Below are 19,132 nucleotides of genomic sequence, written 5' to 3' on the forward strand. Positions count from 1 at the left end.
TTTTGCTTGGAGAAGCAGGGTGTGGATAATCAGCTATTGTCAAACAAATTGCTCTAAATCATTTCCGAAATGATTGGGTAATTGTAGAAGCAAAGAATCTAAGCGATGTCAAGAATGCACCGGTAAAAAGAGAGTATGTTCTGTTTGTAATCAATGATCCTATTGGGAAGAGTGATTTAGATGAAAATTCCTGTAGAGTGTGGCATTTACAGAAGCAAATTTTGGATGAGTACAATATGAGAAATAAAGACGAAAAAGCGAACGTAAAGCTTCCAAAAATAATAGGGACTTGTAGGTCAAATCTTCCATAAAAAATGGATTTCTTCATGCATGGGTTCACTATAATCAATCTAGACGGAGATGAAGCAAAATTTACCGAAAAAAGAAAAGAAGACATTCTCAAAAAGCATATAGATTTTTCGAAACTTAATAATAGTGAAATCAATCAACTTATTAAAACGGAAAGATCATTTCCTCTAATATCAAGTATAGCTTCTGCCAGCAATACTGAAAAAAACAGGAAAATGAACTTACATTTTTTAAAGAACCCTTCGAGTAACTGAAAAGAGAGATTCAATTGTTAAAAGAAAATTCCAAAGAGAAATATCTGTGTCTACTCCTGTTGATTTTGCCCGGAGATAAATTAACAAAGGACAGTTTTTATAATGCAGCCAAAGATATGAGAAGTCTGGAAAATCAAAATGACGAAAAATATTCTGATATCAAAGCAATGGGAAATGAAAGCAGAAACATATGTAAAGAAGAGGATGACATTGACCATAGCGAAAATAAAGAATGCAACGAAGACAAGAAATGTAGCGATGATGAAGATGCTGATGAAGATGTCAATTATCAAAACCTTCATTATCACGAGGAAATAGTTTATATTGACGACACCATGCTTAATGATCTATTGAAAACAATTAATACAGTATTCCTAGGAACACCTCAAAGATTGCTCTCTTTCAATGTTTAAAGTCTCTCCGGAGGCATTATTTGTGCAAAGAGTCAACAAAACTTTTAAAATAACAGATGACTCTTTTCTGCCTGCCTTGACTAGTGTATTTTGTAATGACATTTCAGAGCAGTTCACATCGCTGCAAACTTCCTCCACACTGATATGTTATCACTTATTCAAAATGGTGAATGTGATGTGAATTTCGTTACTAAAAATAATGAATCGCCCCTTTTCTTGGCAGGAGCAGCCAACAAATACACTCTTCAGAATATCCCCTGGAATTGTAACAAAGAATTCAGTGAAAACCTTAACGCGATAGTGGAAGAAAAGCGTATGCAGATATTGACTCTACTTGTTCAAAAAGGTGCAGATGCTAATATCCATCCGGTAAATCAACGTTCGGCTCTTGCCTCTTACTGTCAGAGAAAAAAACAAAGACATCGTTCGGTTTTTGCTTGAGAATGGTTCAAATGAAAATGACACTAGTCGAGATGCTTTTGGAGAAAGGTGCAAATGTAAATATAAAAAAAAACTCAAGAGGACTTTCGCCGTTATATTTAGCTACATTAAAATGAAATGAGAACGTGATCAAGCTGTTACTCTCGAATGGGACAGATGATGAACTAAAAGAAAAGGTCGGATACACTCCCTTCTTTATAGCCTGTATGGAAGGCCATGCAAAAATTGTCAAAATGTTTCTTCAGCACAATCCATGCATAAATTGTACATTAAGAAACGGTACCACGGCAGTTATGGTAACCGTTGATAACGGCCATCAAAAATTGTCGAGATGCTATTAAAATTGGCGCTGACGTGAATGTAGTTCGAAAGAAGAATATGGTAAGTCCCTTATATTCTGCAGCCGCCCGTGGATACGTCTCAATATTAGAAGCATTATTAAACTGTGGCTTGCATATAAATCTGAAAACAATACAAGATGACACTCCCTTAATTGTTGCCTCCTCAAATGACCAGCGTTCAGCTTCTACTGAAGAATAAAGCAAATGTAAATCAAGCAAACCATTTTTGAGAAAACCGCTGTTCATTTTGCGGAGAGAAAGGCCATCTTGATATAGTTTTGTTATTGCTAAAGAACAAAGCAGAAGATGATTTAACTACAGGTTCTGGGAACACTCCATTAATATGAGCCTCGTGTTGTGGACATAAAAATGTTGTGCAGGAACTTCTAAATCATGGGGCTGATGTAAATATGCTTGGCGATCTAGGGGCTTCCGCTCTTTTTGTTGCTTCAGAGCATGGACATTTTGAAGCTGTAAAACTTCTTTTAGCAAATAATGCTACTGCGAATTTAGGCACAAAGCATAGGGGAAAGCCATTGTTTATTGCATCAAGATTTGGTCACCATGAAATTGTTCAAAAACTGATAATTCATGGTGCTAAGGTTTATGGAAAGGGCTTGAGAAATCCCCTCTTGGCCCCATCGTATTCTGGATACGAAAAAACTGTTGCGTTGCTCATTAAAATTGGGCAAATTTAAACGAAAAGATCACGAGGGACTCACTCCTTTGACGAATGCCTCCAGAAGAGGCTGGATAGATGTCGTCAAAATTTTGCTAAAGAATGGAGCTGACGTAAACATATGCGATGACGAGGAAGAAGAAAATGCTCTAGATATGGCATGTTCATTCAGATATCGTGAATCTTTTACTGGATCATGGTATGGATATCAATAACAATGGTAATGACGAGAGTTACACACATTTAATGCATGCTTTGGAGGGCAGCCATCTTTCAACAGCCTTACTACTGTTGGATCGTGGTGCTGATGTACATACTAATGTTCATGGTACAACAGCTCTATTTTTGGCTTTTTCTGCCGGCTTCAAGGAAGTCGTGGATATTCTACTAGAGCACAAATCCGAAGTCAACCCGAAAGAAGCTGATGGTTCTTTAGCTGAGTCTCCACTTTCTGCTACTGTCAAAGAAGGTCATTATAAAATAGTAAAAGATCTCCTACAATGCGGTGCTAATATCAACGATTTGAACTGTTCAGGTTTTGTTTCTAGAACCCTGTTAATGCAAGCAGTTGGAAACTAAAAACGAAGGCATACTAAAACTACTCATTGAATACGGAGCCAATATCAATTCAGAAAATGATGAAGGTTATAGAGCTTTACATACAAGTGCTTATCTTAACTCAAATGCTAAATTAATGTCAGTTTTACTACTAAAAAAAAACAACGCCGAGGTGAATTTTTGCAATCACACCTCTGATGATGGCTCTGCATAGAAGCTGTATAATGAAGGAGTGCATACAGGCACTGGTTAATCATGGTGCAGACGTCAAAGCGCGTGATAGTTTTGGAGATCATATTTTACATTATGCTGCTAAATGCTTCGAGGGACATACTGTTATTCCTCTTCTTCTTGAACGTGGTGCTGACATTAATGTACTCAATGAAAATGGATGGACAGCTCTCCATGAAACAAGCAATAGTGGCTATTATAAATCCATCGAAGCACTTCTTCAGTATGGAGCAGACATGACCATTCGCTCAAAAACGGTCTCACTACACTAGATATTGCTGAAAGCGGAGGACATAAGAAGGTCATAAGAATTCTTTCTGAAAAACTTAGATGGAGTGGAGTGAAGAAAGAAGGATCGATTTCTTCTTCATCTTTGAACAGTTATTCCCGTACCTTAGGTAGGGCTGTTGTGCTCGCTAGAAGAAATCCATAAGGGCATGTTTTACCACGAAGACATGGATTAGAAAAATTAGAGAAGACTCGGTAATGAAATATTGAAAATATAGAAATTTGGGTTTAATTTAAAAGATAGAGATGCATTTTAAATTTCACTAACCATATTCCACATGAAAAGCACTTACCTTTGTATAATAAACACATTGTAATTTGATGTTTTTTTAATAAAATGTTCAGAAATGCATCAAATAAATTGATTAAAAAATACAAACGAAGGATTAATCGACGTTTTATATTATAAAGGATCGATTTTGTTATACATGTAATATATACTGAGTAGTTTAACTTACTGGTGGGTATTCAAGTGAGATTACTTTTTGCTTCATTATAAGTCCCTCCTTACTCCTTTTTTACACAAAATAGATCGAATCGTATTTCACATCTGAATTACTATGAAATATAATTTTCATGGACATTATTTTTTTTAATTAAGTTTTGTGCTGCAAAATGTCCAAAAACGATGAAAAATGTTGATGCGTCCCGAAAATCTAGAGAGGTCAGAAACCGCGCCAAACATGTTTTATCTAGAATTTCCGTGTAATTCCGGGGCGCCCTACATTTTTCATCGTCAGAAATCCGCGCTTCCATTGCTTTCGATTTCTGTACTTGGTATAAAGGACGTTATGGGTTTACTGCATGTATTTATACGGCAAGCTCAAATCGACAGACGTTTGAAAGGCATTATACAATCATTTTTGAGGCTAAACCATCCTGAAACCAAGCGCCTATGGTCAAAACAGACATAAGGGTGTAATTATGGTCACAGATGAGCAATATTGACCATTCTAGTATATTCTTGAAACGCCCCTTTCAAGAATTTTTCACCCCATATTGTGGAGCCAAGACATGGCGGTGTTGGGTACCACATTTGGACATGCACCTGGCACTTAGGGCCTTTGAGCAGCGAGGGGTCATCTTCGTATCAGCACATACTACGACACGGGACCTCGGTTTTATACGGTCTCATATGAAAGACCGGTCTCAACGTCACGCTGTGGAATTCGAACCTGCTACGTAAGGATCGCGATCGGCTCCTTATTCCGCGATTCTAACCTTTGCCACTGCGAACACAGGCCACTCATCTTTTGAAATTGGGACATAATCGCAGAGTAAAAAATCCTACTAAGCAAGAGTGTGTGAAATACCGAATTTGAAGATTTTCGTCGAAACAATGTATTGAAGAATAATTTAATTATTGCCTTTGGGAAACTATCTGGTAGACTTATCTTTTTCCTTTAAAATAGATTTGCATGGTGTTCATGAGATGTAAAACACATTTTCTGACCTTTATACATGGTCACGTAAAGGTTCATGTAGCTCTTTGTATACGGTATTTATTGTATAACGACCATATTTTGTACATAATAAATGAATATAAGTCATGATATTATACAGAAAATCTGGTCGCTTGAGTGGCTCAGTGGTTAGAACGTCTGCTCTAGAGTCGCGAAGTAAGTGGTTGATTCTTACATGTACGTCGCGGGTTCGAATCCCACTGTGGGGCGCGGAGACCGGTCCTTCGGATGAGACCGTATAAACCGAGGTCTCGTGTCACAGTGGGTGCTGACACGAAAAAGACCCTTCCCTGCTCACTGGCCCTATTTTCGGAGATTAAGTCAAAATTTGCAGCTCTCCATCGGCAAGTGGTGCGGTGTTACACCGTGTCCATATGCGTGAAAAAAGCTAGAGGGACGTTAAACAACATACAATCAAACAATCAGTTGCGTTACAATACAATATTTTACTTATTCCCTAATTCTTGACAAATTGTCTCATTTATACAACTTTGACAAAATCATTTTCCCGTACGGTTTAGATGATGTAAACATTGATGATTGACCTAGAGCAAACCAACTTTTACAAATATAAAATGTATTTACGTGTCTTGTGATGAGCAAAAACTGGAGGTTTTTCGTAGAAGACAATGATCTTGTACATATCATTTTACAGGTAATCTTTAAATAACTGCAATATAATCGTACAATTGTTTATTTTTCTGGTAAAGATATTGAAAAGGTTAAACCCCTCAATAGCATTTACGTTTTGCTGAATATGGAAACGCATTAGTCGTTTTAAACTTGCATATAACAGTTAATATATAATCAGTGTGACTATGACTTTAATTATTTTATGAGTAAATGTATTATCGAAATGAAATGATTTAAATGGATTTTGTATTATTTAAAAAATGAAATGTGAAGATATGAGTTTTCAATTTTATTTTGTAGCATATACTTTACTAATCATGAGTGCATGTTATATTTTAAGAAGGTTATTAAAATATCGAGTATTTAAAATCATTAATAATATTGGATTTTTTATTATGATATAGGGGTTTTTTTTTATTTTAGGTTTCGTAATTATAATGGAAAATATTTTATATGAAAGCTATGTACAAAAGGTAAGGGATATATTGTGTAAACTTATTATATACAGTCATGTATTTCAAAGAAGCATTGCATGTAATCGGTACATAATAAGAATTATTTTATTGGTATAATTTCTGTTTAAAGTATTTAGTTGGGACTGAAAATGAAGTTTAAATAAAAGGCAGATTTTAAAAAAAAGAAAGGTTATTAACGGAATTTGAGTAAGTTACGAATTTATAAATATTTGATTTCAACAATTCAAATCCAAAGATAATGAAGATAATTATTACCTAATTTAATTTAACTCTTTTGGCAGGTGTCTTGGATATTTGCAATTGCGACGCTATTCTTCAAATGCAGCGGCTACCTTCTCCCGCGAATCCCCGGATGTTAAACCGTTTAAAGAAATTCCAGGAGCTACTGGAAAATTTACAATACCATATTACATTGGTAACACATTCCTCTTAAAATCTCTGGGTAAGTAAATCTGCTTTTCTTCCTCTTTTTATTATCAATAATGATTAATTAAAATTAGAAAATAAGTAATTTACAGCACTTGAGATTCTGAAATACTTTATTCAATAAATATTAAGGCACAATTATTATTTGCTACACAAAATACTTATTTAATTAATTGTTCTCCCATGGAATTTGCTTGTATTCCAGGTTGCTCAGAATACCCAGTCGATTTGAAAAAGTTAATGACTGGAATTCATAAAAGATACGGTGATATTGCGAGAATAAGGACTACTACAAACAAATGGGGAGTGTTTCTTTTTCATCCAGATTTTGCAAAAGAGGTTCTAGAGATACAAATAAGAAATCCCTTCCGTCCGCCCATTGATATCCTTCGAATTTATAACGAAAAAGAAAATCTCAGTCAAAGTTTGGCAACGTTGTAAGTATCAATTAATTTTATAATTTATTCAATTCTCATAAAAGTTCGAGAGTTAAAAGAAGAAACGAATAAATTTTACAGGGAAATTTTCGCCGCTGTTCTATTTTAGCCCATATTAACCAACCCTCATTTCAGCGAATTTAATAAGAGTCGAAATCAAATACACAGTATATATTTTCTTTAATAAAACTATGACAAGGCTATATTAAAACGGGGCAAAATTGTATAACTAGTAATTTTCACAAGTGTACTTAATCAGTATTGTGAGTATAGTCTATGTTAAGTTTTCTGTGATGATACTAGCTGTTTTGAGTTTCTTGATTGCATTAGCCTTATATAATTTTAACAATTTAATAAAACAAATTTCTTTTCAAGATAATGTCTTTTAATTTTTCGACAAATTATGGGAATATTGTATTGACTTCATCAAAGGATTAATTGTACAAGAACGATCCACCCAGATAGGTCGTAAATCAAGATTTCATGTTCAAAGAAAGAGGAATAAATACCACAATAAAATATCTTGATTTGAACTTTTATACATTTGTTGCATTTTATTATATTGATTTTATCAGTCAAAATTAACAATATGAATGAACTTATTTCCAGAATTGTACTAAGTATCACGCGGTTAATGGTGGATGTTTTTCCTATTACACTTTTCGTTGATTTTCAATATGTTTTGATTTCTTAGGAATGGCGAAGAGTGGGCCAAGCTTCGCAAACCGTCACAGGAACTGATACTGAGACCAGTCGCTGTGTCTGCATATGTTGGAAGTCTGTCCAAAGTGGCAGACGATTTTGTAGAGAAATATATTCATGGCGGATAATAGATGACCTCCGACCTACTCAACAGAGAGTATGTGGGTCTGTTAAACATCCTGTTTTAAAATAAGATGGAATGACCATAAAGTATTTTGTTATAAGAATATAATAAAAGAATAAAAATATGTTAATGATATATATATATATATATATATATATATATATATATATATATATATATATATATATATATATATATATATATATATATATATATATATAAATCCACACACGTATTGTTATAATAAAAAAATCACAACACCGAAATAAACTCAACCGGTTTCATTTCCAATCTTCAGGAGTTTGACAATACAATGCTTAGTTACACAAAATCAACATTCATATTGTGACGTCATAAAGCGTCAATACTTAGTCACGCTATAGCAAAGTTCATTATGACGTCATGATAATACGTACGTAAGTTATTACGGGAAATTAGATTTTTTTATACAAATAATACAGTTATATTATGCGGGTAAAAGTATATTTCTTAAATGAAATATAATTATGTTGCATTCAAAACAGGTTTATGTCTGTTTATAAAATGTTTTTCTTTAGTTTCACGTTCTTTTTCTGTAGTATCCCTTCGGAATTTGTAGAATGGAAAGACAGTAAAATTAGGGGTTTTATTTTTGGCACAGTTTCTGATGTGTTCGCTTACGGCGGTACACTGGTATCTTGGTTCCCTAATTTGTTGTCGGTGTACGGTCATTCTGTGTCTCAGGGTGTCTCCTGTCTGGCCGATATAATTTTCACCACAACCGGCGCAGGTTATTACATAAATAAGATTAGAACTGGTGCATGACATTGATGTTTTAATAGTAAATACGCTTCCAGTTTTAAATTGAAATTTGGATCCCTCTGTCAGGTATGGGCAAGTACTGCATCTAGGCTTGTTGCATCTATTGATGTTTGCTGGTTCATTGTTGTTAGTAGAAAAGGACGCTTTTGTAAGAATGGATTTGAGAGACGGACTTTGTCGTTTACTCTTAATGATCTGTGAAGTTTCTAATATTTTCTTCATGTCTGGATCGTCCTCTAAAATTGGCAGATTGTTCCTAATAATGCTGAAAATTTCCGGATTTCTTGGGTTATGAGTTGACACGTATGGTATGACATTTTTTGCCTGTTTATTTTTCACTGTAAGTAGATCTTTTCTTTCTTGAGATTTGGCTTTGTTTATTCCGTTTTCAATCAACTGTTTAGGATAGTGCCTTTGAAGTAGTATTTCTTGTAGTTCTGTGAGACGAGATTCCAAGATTTCTGCATCGGAAATTATTGTACAAAGGCGTCTGGCTAAATTGTATGGGATATTATTCCTGGTGTGTCTAGGGTGACAAGAGTCAAATATTAGGTATTGTTTGGTATCTGTTATTTTGTAGAAAACATCCGTTATTAAACGGTTTTCTTTTTTAATAACCATTACATCGAGAAAGGATAACTTATTACTATCCGATTCCATGGTGAATTTCAAAGTCGGGCTCAGGGTATTGAGAATATTAAAAAATTCCATTAGTTGATCCTCACTTTTGTCCCATATTACGAAACAGTCATCTAAGTAGCGTATCCACGACTTCTTTATAAAATTTTCAAAGTCCTGCCCGAATTTTTCTTTCACGGTTAAATACAGTTTTTCTTCTAGGAATCCTAGGACAAGTGTAGCATAAGTATTGTATTGTCAAACTCCTGAAGATTGGAAATGAAACCGGTTGAGTTTATTTCGGTGTTGTGATTTTTTTATTATTATATATATATATATATATATATATATATATATATATATATATATATATATATATATATATATATATATATATATAAGTAAATCTTTTTAAAAAAGAAACACGAAAACCTTTAGTTTGGCTTAAGGTAGGACAAAACAGTATCCGAAATGATATCGTTTCGGAAGCCCTCGCGTAACGCAAACGTTTATGTGATTTAACTTTAAAGCGTTTCAGAGAGGCGTCCAGAGATACAGACGACAACGTCATTTCAAAAGAGATAAACACGGACAGTTCGCAAGCTCGAATCATAGAAATAAAAAGTCGTCAAATCGAGGTGCACATCTGCGTAAAACAAAACTGCAAGCCACAAATCATGAGTATGATGACGAAGCGGTTGTGTTTGATGGTGCACAGGCAAACATTGGATGCGAACTTGAGGTGGGTGGTGGGGCCATATATACGTCGACGAAACATCGGACGATTGGGCAACAGGAAGACGGATTGTAGAATTGGGTCATCTCGCCACACAGATGTTTTGCCACATATGCAAATCCCCACTGCACCTTATTGACACTGTGTGGGAAAAACGCTATGGACTTGGATCCATATTACACATAAGGTATAACCATATATAACGTACATCACTTCTTTTATTGCAATGAGATCTGGGTAAATATAATAACATTTGTGAAAATTCTATAATTGAACAATTTTAAATAAAGTTTATCGGGGAAATTTCAATTGTACTTTGTACATCTTCTAATGCAGAGCAGATTTAGGTAGAGAAAGCCTGTGGACAAGAATACTTTTTGTTTCAAGTTTCCAATTTTGGAACCATTATTTCATTTCCCAGAATACTTTAGCATTTAAAATCTATAAAACAATGATTTTGTTAAAAAAAAATACTCATGGATTAAAATATTTTTTTCAATTATCAACAATTTAGGATTTTCATTCATTGCTAAAAAAAGAAAAATCAATAGAATCACTAAATTTTGAGAAGCATATAAATCAAAGAATTAATTATACCAATGCTTACAAGGGATATGCAAAGATACTTAATTCATCTAAAATTTATCAAGATTTCAAGCGCTGTGGATACAGTGTAGGAATATATTTTAAAAGAAAGAAATAGATAGATCAGTTATTAGCAGGTTAAGACTTAAATTAGTGCACATAACCTTGCCATAGAAAAAAAGGGAGACATTTTTCTTTACCCCATCTCTGTTCATTTTTCCTTAAAATCCTGGCTTACGATTGGTTGAATTTTAGTCTGATACATGAAAGAGGTGGATAACTTATACCTGGTCAGTTGTAAATCTATACCCGGTCTATGTAATACATATTTTTTAACAAACACGTGACATCTTATTAAGCACAGTATAAGTGCGATGAAGCATGTAGCTGAGAGACACATTCAATAAACCGCAGATAATATGTAAATGTTTCATCGATGGGGTAAATTCGTTACATAGCTTTTTAGTGACAGGGTACAGGATGATACCTGGTGAGGCTGGTTAGTAAATTTCATACATGACTCGGCTCCACCTCACCAGGTATGAAATTTACTAAACACGCAGGTATCATCCCGTACCATGTCACTAAAAAACTATGCAACTAATAATACCCACAGATAAAAGATTTTGTAATATTTGCAACACAGGGGGTATTAAAGAGGAATTTCGTTTTCTTTTCAACTTTTGAAAGTATATATCAAACTTGATGAGTTTTTTTCATGGAAAAATATCAAATGTGTTATACTCAATCAAAAAGTAAGCTTTGCTATTGTCCAGAAAGACTGAAAATAACACTGTCAAACTCATTTAATAATAAAATTTGTATTATATAATAAGTATATCTAGAAATGACTGTATTACATGTTATTATTGTACAAATGATGGTATGATTTATAAGCATATATAATTTAATTGCCATTTTTATAGGTGTAAAAACATCACCTGCAATGCTGTTTGCCCAATAGAAACAGGAAAAAGGGGGAGCACAGGAGCATTTGATATCAATTCAAAGGCTGTTCTAGGTATGATCTTTTATGAATATATGTTTTTAGTTCTTCATCATTGTTTATATATATATATATTGTTTTAGTATGTACGTTGTGATAATAGCACATACTCGGATTAAATGAAATTTACCATGCAGTTTTAACCTTGTCGTTAAATGCAAAGATTATAAATGTTTAGAATTACATGTAGAAATCATATTGCTATAAATTTTGATATGAAGTCAAGTAGGGACAATATGTACTCATACTTACAGAATTATGTAGATGTATTTAGTATAAAATTTATTAATAACTTGCATCTAGCTTGTGCCCCCCCCCTCCTCTCCTCTTCCACGTACATGTGTAATCATAAAAAATATTCATACTTTAATTTAAAAAAAAACATTATTGATGACCCTGATCTGTACAAATCAGGAAACGGACATAAGGCAAGCCTGCCTTTTAGAATTGGGGAAATTGATTAGACAATTTCTACATTACAAGAGTAATTTCCCTTAGTTGTTTAAATCTGAGGTCAATCACATACTGTATTTTCTTAATATAATATATCTATACTATTTACTTTAACAGGCAGTGGCGTACAAATTTGTAGGCATTATAAATTATGTTCATTATTTCATTCATGCCCCCATACTTTTCCGGTAGAGAGCTGCACATTTTTTTTGTGCCAGCATTTAGTGTTGCATGCCTGGTCCTTGGCTCATATGGTCTCATCTGAAGGACTGGTCTCCATGTCCCACAGTGTGATTTGAACCCACAACATAAAGATCAACTCCTTTCTTTTGACTTAATATGGAGCAGAAGCTTTATCACTCAGCCATACAGGCGACTTTCAGATCTTTTTGTAATGCATACATGAATGATTTGATTGTAATATTTCAAGACTTAAGTTAATTAATACATTGAAGGTTTTTATTTTTATAATCATTAATGCATTTCAAATGTTTCAATCTGTACCATGTTTCAAAATGTTATTTTTTTTTTTTAGGAATGATCCATGTGGGTATGGGCCCAACCCATCTTATCAACTTTCTTGGGCAGTGCAATATACCCCCTCTCTCAGAACCATCCATAAAAAAGTATGAAACAAGAGTTGGCAAGACCATTACAGATGTGGCTTTAGATTCCTGCAAAGCGGCCCAGGCTGAAGAAAAGCAGATGTCAGACACAGTAAATAGATCAAAAATTAAAATTTTTCATGAAAGAAAAACAAAATTAATGCATATAAAGTTGTTTTTGCTCACTTGAAAAAAATTAATACCATCTTGTGTACAATTTTATGTAACATTGTAGTATTGTGCCTGCTCTAACTTGTTGATATTGAAATAATGTGTTAATTTCATATTGCAGTTGCAGGTTAGTTTTGATGCCGGTTGGCAAAAACGCGGTACAGGTTGGAATTACAATAGCAATTCAGGTAAAGTTATGTGCAATTTCAGCATTAAACACAAAATTCTTAATTAATGTAGAATTGTAATATATAAATCTCTTTAAAAATTTGTGTGTACCATATATGAAAGTGTGTGTGTGGGGGGGGGGAGGGTAATCCAACAAAAAAGGTAAACTCAAAGTTTCAATAGCTTTATTATGTATATATTTGCAAAAGAAGTGGAGGGGGGGGGGCTAAGCGAAAGTTCCGATGCCTATGATACAATGTAATTAATTAAAAAGTCTACATTATTTTCAAAGAATTTTTAAAATCTAAAATAGACAAGTGTAAATTAATTAAATGGTTTTATAATTTTTGACAGGCCATGCCAGCATGGTTGGAAAAAATACGGGAAAAATAGTGGCATATGATGTTAGAAGCAAGTGTTGCAAGACTTGCGATATATACGCAGAAAAAAACATCACTGTTCCAAATCATGATTGCCCTCATAATTGGACCGGAAGCAGCAAAGCCATGGAAGCTGACATGGCTGTTTCCATGGCACATCAACTTGAACAAGATGACTTTAAATTACAGGTAAGTATAACTATTATACAGCTAGTGTATAGAAAAGGTAAAGATATAAAAAAGACTTTTTCATTACATATGATGTATTGGGTTTAAATTATGCATACAATGACATATATGTCTAAATACATATAAAATACATGATTACTGTCTAGAAATATAAGCAATATTTAGGCGATGGTAAGAAAACGTGATAGAGGGTGAGGCTTGCCAGGCCCTCTCACGTTTTTGACCTGAGCCCATCAATATCACTCATTATTTATATTTCAAGACAGTTATCATGTACATTTGTTTATCCTGCAGTTTTTACATTTGAACGTCCAAAACAAGCTAGTGATTATTATTTTCAACAGCTGTGACATTAATTCTGAATATACTAATTAACAACCAAAGAAGCATTTTTTTTTTGTTTAACTTGCAAATGTATGCTCTTGTATCATTAGATGACTTGATCGATTGCAGTACATGTACTGATGGCTGAGATATAACTGATTTATAAATATGTTTTGTTAGGTATTGCATGCAGATAATGATTCTACAACTACAGCCAAGCTTCGCCTGGATTTTCCAGACCTTCTTAAGAAAGATGATCAGAATCATACAAAAAAAGGAATTTCCAAGAGTCTCTATTCGCTTGCTAAGAGGTAAAATTTTGAGAAATTACTGTAAATTCCAGTATTATGGTTAAAATTATTATTAAACCTTGTGATTTTCTCATATTTGAATTTTGCTTCAATTGTGTCCCAATGGCCACAAAATGAAAATAAATTAACTAGAAAATAAAATACAAGGTAACTGCATGTCTTGAAATATACCGGTACAAGTGATATTGTGGCCAAGGTAAAAAAATCTGTTAAAGGTTGAGGGTTGCTTAATAATTATACATACTAAAATGCGCCATTAAATTCTTGAACATTTTATTATACTTTGATGACACAGTGCCCTTGGCAAGTTATGGGTTTGTTGTTCAAATCATATCTCTTGGGTATAGGATAGTGCCACTTTGGGAAGATCATGACATCTTTTATGTGTTTTTTTTAAATTATAGAAAAGACTATATTAATAATCCGATTACAGTGACTTCATAAAATTGAATGAATTATTTTAGACACAAAATATTACAAAACCCAGATGTGATTCCATATCTGACGCGGTGCTTCATGTATCCACTTGCTGACAACACCAGGAGCAATGAAGATGTTGCCAGATCATATGACTGTATTGTGCCCCATATCTTTGGAGACCATTCCAAGTGTGAAAATGAAAGTTGGTGTAGATACAAAGATAATCCATTGAATTACAGGTATGATGCACATGAAATACACCAAAATTTTTGTACTTAATTTCTACATGTATTATTTACATATATGTCAACACCATGAAGTACATGACTTATGGTAAATCTCATGGTCAATACTCAGTTAATATCTACACTGATCAATTAATTTAAAGGATCAAACTTGTATGAAAATTGTCAATTTCAAAAGTTAATCAAATTGTTGTTAATTTTTTATTATTGATTTACACTTAAAATTAAGTGATACAATTATTTCCAACCATGATTTGGTGAGGACACACACATGTATTGTTTTTATTATTATTTTAGAGTTTGGGATGGCACATGTATTGAGATGCAGTACTTAAATGTTCATGTAATTTCATGTTGTACCTTTTTAGATTTACAAGTCTTCCCAATGGAAAGCCTCTCGATGGAGATGAACTCAAGAAAGAATTAGAAACTCTTGTTGAAAAATACAAATCCAGAATTCCCAACATGCGTAACTTAGGATCAACTCAATCAAATGAAAATTTCAACAACATGGTCGCAACTAAAGCACCCAAGAACAGGTAATTAAGGCATATCAAATGAAGGAAAAAAATAAATTTATCGTTTGTTTTTCAGCTAACCTGAGCTAAAAGCTCCATTGAGCTTTTTTGATCACCTGTTGTCAATTGTCAACGAATTCTTCTGTCAGTCTGACAGGTGCCCTACTAAACAACTGAGAATAAACCATGACGTCACAATTGAATTGTGATAAAACCATGATATGCTCAGAGTTAATGTTGCAAACATACCAATTTCAAAATGTAATAACTTTGTTATAAACAAAGATATTTTGATTCGGGTTTCAGTTTCTGTAATGATTTTACATGGACCATTAAAAACACAAAAATCTCAAATTTGATAAATTTTGCCATTAAAGGTTGATTTCTATCTGACGAGGCTCACATATCTTGTTGTTGATATATATATCACACTTTGATTAATTACAGGCATTATTGTGGTAGTTTTTCTCTGAAAAGCAGAATTAGTGCTGCAGTTTTGCAGAAAAACGAAGGCCATAGTTACCTAACTAAAGTAAAGATGAGTTACTTTTTGAGGTCAAAGAATCCAGTGAGCAATACTGATCATATTTAAGTAATCACTGTCTACTATTTTGGGTAGGTCAGGACATCAACAATAGCTGGAAACATGAAATAACTTACAATAATTTTTTCAGTTGTAACGCGTCATTTGATTGGTTTAACGGATTTATCCATTTCGTATAAGACATAACATGCCTACGTCACAATGAGTTACGTCAAAAACGTATCACTCCGCTTGAGCATTTGCTCACAGACTTCTTGTCATTGCATGGTTATCCATGGGGAGGGGACATAAGTGTTTTATAAACATCTCTTGTTAAATTTAAGAAATGAATTTAATATTTGAAGACTCAAAAAGTTATGTACTACCACCTTGTAAATGTCTACATAATTATGTTGCATGTTAAAAATTATAATTTATTTTGTTTATGGGGCAGAAAGATGCCACCACACCATGGGCCTGAAATACATTAATCTAATTAATTAATGTCATGAAATATTATTGTACAGGTTAACAAAGCGAATAAGCTCTCTCCTGGAGTATATACTTCAAAGCTGACGCAAAAGATCGACCAGAGATGAAGAGTAAAGAGACTTCATCAGAGAAGTGCACAGTACAAAAAGAGGAGAATACAACTTCAGAGAGAGAAGAGGAGGAAGGAAAGAATATCAACTACAAGAGAAGGAGTGACGTATGAATCAAATTTAGAGGTCAACTGTGCTAATGTACAAGAGGAAATTCCAGAGTTTTTAGATTTTGAAAGGACTAGTAACTTAGTAACATTTGATCTGGAGACAACAGGTTTGGGAAGAAACAGTGACATAATTCAAATTGCAGCATGTGTAGGGGAGGACACATTTCAAGATTATGTGTTGCCAAGATGCAATATTACAAGTGAGGCTTCTAAAGTCACTGGAATAACATATTGCCGTGGAACAGACACGTTATATTTGCAGGGCAAAGCAGTTTCTGGCAAACCTATACAGGAAGCACTTCTCAACTTCATAACTTTTCTACAATCCAAGAAAAACCCTGTGCTCATAGGCCACAATATAAAGAGTTTCGATTTACATGTGTTATTTCGAAGATTACGAGAATTTAATTTATTTTCAACATTTTGTAAAGCAACCAAAGGGTTTATTGACACGCTTCAATTGTGCCGAAGAGTGATCCCAAAGAAGGAAGTGAACGGATGTTACAAGCAGGAGAATTTAGTAAGAATGCTTACAGGACAGAAATATACAGCCCATAATGCTTTGGATGATGTGCTTAGTCTGCAGACTTTGATTGAATCGAGATTACGTGTTCATATAACCTATGTGGACTTTTACTCTGTTATGTACCACGCATGTATGGCATCATATACACAGAGCCCTGGACAAAAGAAGATAAGCAAATCTGTATGTGAGAAGTTATCAAGAAGTGGCATTTTCCTACATCACATCCAACTTGCCTTCAGCAGAGATTTCAAAGCAGCAAAAATGGTCCTGCAGACTCACAAAATTTCTAACAAACAGATCGAAAATGTAGTGAAGTGTCTTTCATGTGAAGAATAAGAAATTAATGTACATGTACATTGCATTATTATTACTGATGTTTGTATGATTATATATGTATGTGTACATACTGGGTAATACTTCACATATCATCATGACTTTGTGAACTCCGTTAGTCTGATTGGTCAATGTGTGTCATCCTGGATCATAATGACCTACATTGAGTCCTATTCGTATCTTATCTTCTATCCAAATTTAGACATGTTCAAGTAGGATTATTGTCTCTGTATTTTCTTGTGGGCACTGTTCCTTGATTGCATCAAATCTGATCAATGTGGTAGTTTAGCTGCTCTTCATTCATATATTTTTAAAAAAATTTTTTAATCCTGCTCCACATATTGGTCTAGACTGTAATTTCATTTTTAGCTCTACTGGTCAGAGACCAGAAGAGCTTATGTGATAGTAATGTGTCCGGCGTTCGTCTTGCTGTCCATCTGTCTGTCTAGCTGTCCGTCTGTCTGTAAACAATTTTTCAAAATGCTACATCTCCAACAGTTTTGGTCTAATTTCAATATAACTTGGCACACAAGTAGACTACACTAAGATACATAATTCTATATATCGGTTTTTGATTTCGATTAATGGTATTGCCGTGGTAACTAAAAATAGAAATGTCTGTAAAATTGTTCCAAAATGCTACTCCTCTACAGTTTTAGTCTGATTTCAATATAACTTGGCACACAAGCAGACTACACTAAGAACACAAAGAGACTTTACCAAGGATCATTATTCTATTTATTGCTGTTGTTAAGTTTCAATTCCCAACTGCTTAAGTACTTTTCTCTTCCTTTGCTATAGGTACAAACCAGTAGAGCTTCAGTCTCGACAGAGACTTTTGGTTTATGAATGCATTTATTTATAATAATAGACTGCATTTTTTAATTTATTTTCATGTATCATATCCTAATTATAAATGTAATTTGAAGTGCAATACTGGTAATAAGGTCTCCTCCTCATTGAACGTAATTTTACTGTACATATATATATATAATCTTATGATGAAACTGAGTAATATTAATATTTCAAAGCCAAATACCAATATTTACTACAAACAGAACAGTGTTGTTGTTTTCATATATATGAAGAATGAGAATATATAGATGCTGTTGGATAAGCTCAGATTTTCACCTTACAATGAATACTGTACAAAGAGAAGAAAAATTTGAAGAGGGGGATGGGAGTTGGGGGTTGTATTACATGTACATGTATAATTATATTCTATGTAATATCTTATGTATAAATATCTGCCTGATTTTTGATATATTGAAGACATTGAAGGTGAAGAAATATAAAGGACAAAAAAATTGAAATGAAAAAGTTTAATAAATGATACAGACAGGTGATTCGCTTTGAATATTGATGAGTGTGTGTGTCTGGGGGGTGGAGGGGGGTTAGACCTTAATTGTTTATTTGCAACTCCCATGGTTGGATTCTTTTCAATTTTATAATTTTACATTATTATATATCAAAGTTTCTTATATTAGTTGTTCTTTCAATTTGAATTATAGGTTCCTTTTTTTTGTTGAGTTTTAGTATGGTGGAAAGCACATAAATGTGTCCTTCTTACTTACACTGTGCCCTTATTGTTCTGCCATACACAGCAAAAGAAATCTTGTGTAACCCCCTATGTATAAATATCTGCCTGATTTTTGATAAATTGAAGACATTGAAGGTGAAGAAATATAAAGCACAAAAAAATTGAAATGAAAAAAGTTTAATAAAATAAATGA

The 19,132-nt window shown here is 33.6% G+C and overlaps 3 protein-coding genes across 3 annotated transcripts in view; all 3 read left to right on the forward strand.

The window, feature by feature from the left end:
• LOC134276598 (probable cytochrome P450 12a5, mitochondrial) overlaps nt 1–19,132 on the forward strand; it is a 75,070-nt gene that overhangs the window by 46,696 nt on the left and 9,242 nt on the right. The window lies entirely within an intron of this gene.
• LOC134276601 (ecdysone 20-monooxygenase-like) lies at nt 5,516–7,792 on the forward strand. The gene is made up of 5 exons (XM_062758837.1): nt 5,516–5,632; nt 6,034–6,083; nt 6,368–6,528; nt 6,718–6,949; nt 7,644–7,792. The coding sequence occupies exons 2-5, from the start codon at nt 6,064–6,066 to the stop codon at nt 7,777–7,779; spliced, it is 549 nt and encodes a 182-aa protein (XP_062614821.1). The 5' UTR covers nt 5,516–5,632; nt 6,034–6,063; the 3' UTR covers nt 7,780–7,792.
• On the forward strand, nt 9,645–18,708 carry LOC134276600 (uncharacterized). Its single transcript, XM_062758835.1, has 10 exons — nt 9,645–10,117; nt 11,442–11,536; nt 12,510–12,691; nt 12,872–12,938; nt 13,273–13,487; nt 13,992–14,122; nt 14,587–14,781; nt 15,156–15,326; nt 15,753–15,837; nt 16,356–18,708. Exons 1-10 carry the CDS (start codon nt 10,029–10,031, stop codon nt 16,425–16,427), a joined length of 1,302 nt encoding a protein of 433 aa, XP_062614819.1. The 5' UTR covers nt 9,645–10,028; the 3' UTR covers nt 16,428–18,708.

Source organism: Saccostrea cucullata, unplaced genomic scaffold, assembly GCF_032062105.1.
Source record: "Saccostrea cucullata isolate Sc308-1 unplaced genomic scaffold, CSIRO_AGI_Scuc_v1 ctg3707, whole genome shotgun sequence".
Taxonomy (NCBI): Eukaryota; Metazoa; Mollusca; class Bivalvia; order Ostreida; family Ostreidae; genus Saccostrea; species Saccostrea cuccullata.